This window comes from Protomyctophum parallelum (genome assembly GCF_964188405.1).
Source record: "Protomyctophum parallelum genome assembly, chromosome: 12".
Lineage (NCBI taxonomy): Eukaryota > Metazoa > Chordata > Actinopteri > Myctophiformes > Myctophidae > Protomyctophum > Protomyctophum parallelum.
In genome coordinates this window covers 38,103,709-38,107,895 of record NC_139712.1, presented here as the reverse complement: position 1 = coordinate 38,107,895, position 4,187 = coordinate 38,103,709, and the positions used below count along the sequence as shown (strand labels likewise).

The 4,187-nt window shown below is 45.5% G+C and overlaps 1 protein-coding gene across 1 annotated transcript in view; it reads left to right on the top strand.

Annotated features, from left to right (window-relative positions):
• The window catches only part of lnx2a (ligand of numb-protein X 2a), a 15,319-nt gene that overhangs the window by 2,710 nt on the left and 8,422 nt on the right, over positions 1-4,187 (top strand). Inside the window, exon 2 of the mRNA XM_083778336.1 lies at positions 407-965. Within this exon, the coding sequence (XP_083634462.1) occupies positions 559-965 (407 nt within the window). The 5' untranslated portion in view covers positions 407-558. The remainder of the gene's footprint in view (positions 1-406; positions 966-4,187) is intronic.

Genomic DNA, 4,187 nt, shown 5'->3' with positions numbered 1-4,187 from the left:
AAGTGCCACTATGTCATGTGATGAAGTATGAATTAGGCTTTTTTCTTTCCCTTGCTTTTTCAATCCCACTTCCTCTGATCTGCAGTCTGCACACCCTCTTCAACTCAATCCCAGATAATTCCCTCTCTGTGGAATTGGAAGATTGCAGCCAGTTGAAAGCAAAAGGGAGATTATTCTGACAGATTAGTGGGCAGGAGCAGCAATGCTTAATCTCAACAAACTCAGTCTTTATAACACACAAGTGCACATATGCGCACTCTGACTCGCGCACACACACCATGTCCGATGCTTTCATTCATAAGTCAACGCACGTAGCATTTGCCTCATGTGCTTGTCTGTTAATTCATAACTAGACCCATGTTTTTTATACAGCTGTGTAACCCTCTGTCTTCGATGTGACCCACAGGGTGATGTGCCATCCACCACTGGGGGGCAGCTGTCCTGCTCTTCCTCTGAAGCTTATGGGATAGAAGCACATTCCCTCCCCAGCCCCACCACAACCACAGCCCCTGCTGGAGTCATTTGTGCCAAACGTCTATCTTGGTCGGAGGATCAGCGATGGGCAGTCCAGGCTGTGAGGTGGGACCTGCCGGGCCAGTGGAGCCTCCTGCGTTGGAGGCGTTGTGTCCCGAGTGTGGGCAGATCCACCGGACCTGGGAGAACCACCTCTATAACTATCGCCTGGAAGTGGACGACGACCTGGTGTGCCACATATGCCTACAGCCTCTGGTCCAGCCGCTGGACACGCCATGCGGCCACACCTTCTGCGCCCGCTGCCTCCGTAGCTTCTTGAAGGAGAGAGACTTCTGCCCACTGGACAGGACTCGACTCCAGCTGCAGGCGTGTCGCAGGTCCAGCATCCTGGTCCACAAACTGCTGGATAAACTCTCTGTGTCTTGCCCCTTGCCACTGGCCTGCTCCCTCACTATGCCCCGCTGCGACCTGGAGGCACACCTCAAACACAGGTATATACAATGTATCTTACACGTAGACGTAATGTCGTGGATGGTAACAACTTCTGATGGGGGAGTGGGTGCCTGGGAATCGGAAAGTTCTTAGTTTGATTCCTGCTCCTTATAGCATCAAGCCGAGGTGTCTTTGAGCGAGACTGTCTGAACCCCATAAGAGCAGGCTGGCATCTTGCATGGTTGGCAATTGGCATCAGTGTATGAATGTCTGTGAAAATGTAACGCATAAATTGGAAGACGCTATATAAATGCAGGCTGTTTACAATTTAAATTCACCACCAGGCAGGGCAGTATATTTTACATGCGCAAAAGAAACATTTGAATAACTTCTTACTCTTCAAGCAGCTCTTAATACAGGTCTGAAAACAGCATGCTAAATGTCATTGAGGTAACCAATAAAGATACTGTAGCAGATTAATTTAATGAAACGTACTGCTGTACGTCATTGTTGTGAGCACATGGTTTTCTTAGTATACACATAAACCGTAGTTAAATCACACCAAAAATCACATCACATCCCATTCTGGATTCACTTCATGATTCCATAGGTCTCAAGGCGTGTACTTGAAATGCCTTCTCATGATTGGCCCTCTCATGGTGGGAACCTAGGGAGAGTCCCAGTCCATACTACAGATCTCAGTCCAATAGGGATGGACTGAGCCACCTTCATCTTAAGGGTGACTCTTTCCATCCACATCGTTTGGCTTGTGACCCAATTGGACCCGGTGCTGTGAGACCCTGAGGGGATTATTGGTGTGTGTGGGTCATGTGACAGGGGATTAGTGGTCCCCTACCTACAACAGTCATGGGTTGGCCGGCAACAGGCTTCATGTTCTCATTCGGCAACCATGCTGAGCAACTTCAACTCCAGAGACCTTTTCAATACTTTCTTCTGTGAAACGGCCAAGGGTAACCCAGGCCTGTGGTGAGTACAGCCCTATTGGCACTGTCAGCTCATCTCCATTCTGACTCTCTCTGCCCTTTCAACACTCTGTTTTCTTTCCCTTACTTCATATCTTGCATAGATGAAAGGACACACTTGTGTGGGCTTACCGTGTACTGTGTAGTGTGTACCCATTTGTACATTCTCAAAGAAAATATTCAAATAAGAATATAACGACATTTCGGTCTTAAGGATAACCTGCTGATGAAATGAAACATGTTCTGTTAGTGTTTAGGCTCCCGACCTCATCATCTCCTATGCACCTGTCACCTTTGTAGGTGTGAAAGACTTGCTTTTTTATTATACTGTAACATTACTGTAACAGAGTTAAATTAACAATCCGGATTTCACTGTGTAGTCTACAGTACATGTTTTGTAGAGTAGATTGATACCTTATATGACAAGTCCTTATGACTTTTTGATTGGTTGCTTTGAATATATAGCAGACCCTGTTGCTACGATGACTTTCACTGCTGTATTGATATCAGCGTATCGATTGGATAAAACACTACTGTACCCACTGAACACTGCGAGCGGGCGAAGTCAAGAGATTTGCCTTAACAAGCTCTTAACGAGCTAGAACCAACAAGCTGCTTCTTACACTAACAGGCTTGTTCATAGTCAGCTGTTTTGACACGGGACCCCCACCGTCCCACTGACTGGATTCTCTGTCCTGGCAATGTTTCCAGGACAGTGACGTTAAAATGTTGCCCAGTTCTGATGCTAATTCAAAGAAAGAGAAAGAATGATACTGTACATTCCTGTAGCTCTGGCAATGAGCCACCAAAGCCACTGTACAGTGCAGCACGGTTAACTTACACTTCGTTTAGTTAACCTGGTCAATAGTCTCCCTGTCTGATCCTTTTAATCAAATCAGTACGGAAGAAGATGAGGGTATTCTACTTTGTTTGGGGATTAGATCTTTGCCACTTGGATCACCAGGAAGACAAGCAAAGGACGCCTCAGACAGATCAAAGGAGATTGTGAGAGCTGGCGTGACATTCTTTAGCAGGGTAAAGATTAAACTCCTGTCTCACGTGCGCTAGCTGGCCTCTGCCCTGCCCCGGATCCCCGCAATTGGTTTGCGGTTTGAAGGCTAGGATACAATTTACAATTTACAATTTAGGCATTTAGCAGACGCTCTTAATCCAGAGCGACTTACATTTAAGCAAGAACAAAAGCATGGGAATACATCACATAAAAGCATTTATCATGAAACATGCGTAAGCTAAGAAAGTAACAGTGGAATATCTATATAATGAAACTATACATACACTATACATATAAACTATACATATTTACTACTATGCTATACATATGTACTATGTATATGTAGGATGGCTCGACTGTCACCGACAGCCTGTTGGTGTCTGACCACGTCAATCAGTGTTGTTGCCACTGAAGATTAAGGATAGATTAAATGACAAGAATGCCAAGCCAAGGTGTTCCTGAGAGGCATGGTGGCCAGTGTGAGGATTGAGGAAGTTGAACTTATTACAGAAGATGAGTCTCTAAACTACCTCCCCCTGGCCAGCCGGAGCGCCTGATGGAGGGGAAAGGAACTGGTCGGAATAACGTGTTCCTTTGACACACAGCTTGACACAAGCTTTGATGCAGCTTGGACTCCTCATGCATAGAAGGAAGCATGAGGTCAGTTCCCTGCCCACCCAGGTTGGCAGAGGAAGTGCAGCGCCCAGGATTAGATAATTGACACTGGGTGAAAAAATGGGTTGCAAAATCATGGGATGAGTACGCTGTGAGGTGCTGGCGGTTCTACATTAAGCTCGGTACATAGAGGGAAGGGAAAGGCAGGGGATGTGGTTGGAGACAACCATCGCAGCATGCATACTTGTGTGCATCTGGTTATGCTATGCGCGTTGTGGCAAGCAAGTACCAAACAATGTACTGTATGTAAAACATTGTATGCTTTTAAAAGTGATGGACTGGCCCCAGGCCCCTAAAGCATCTATTCAATTTGAGGGGAACACCAGGAAAGTTTGACCAGGTATGGGGCCCTATGATTAAACATATAACTGAACTAAAGACGCTACAGGAGACTACCATCAGCTCCACAGGTTGACAAGCTAAAAATAAATAAGAAAAAAATAAATATTATATGTATACCATATGTGCCAGGAGATGAGGCGAGATACATCATAACTATTATTTGATTTGTTTTTGTTCTTGTCTTTTTGTTTGTAATTGTATGGACCAAGCGTGGGGGGGAAGTGTAAGGGCACAAAGGGAAACAAAAAAGAAGAAATGTACTTTTGACA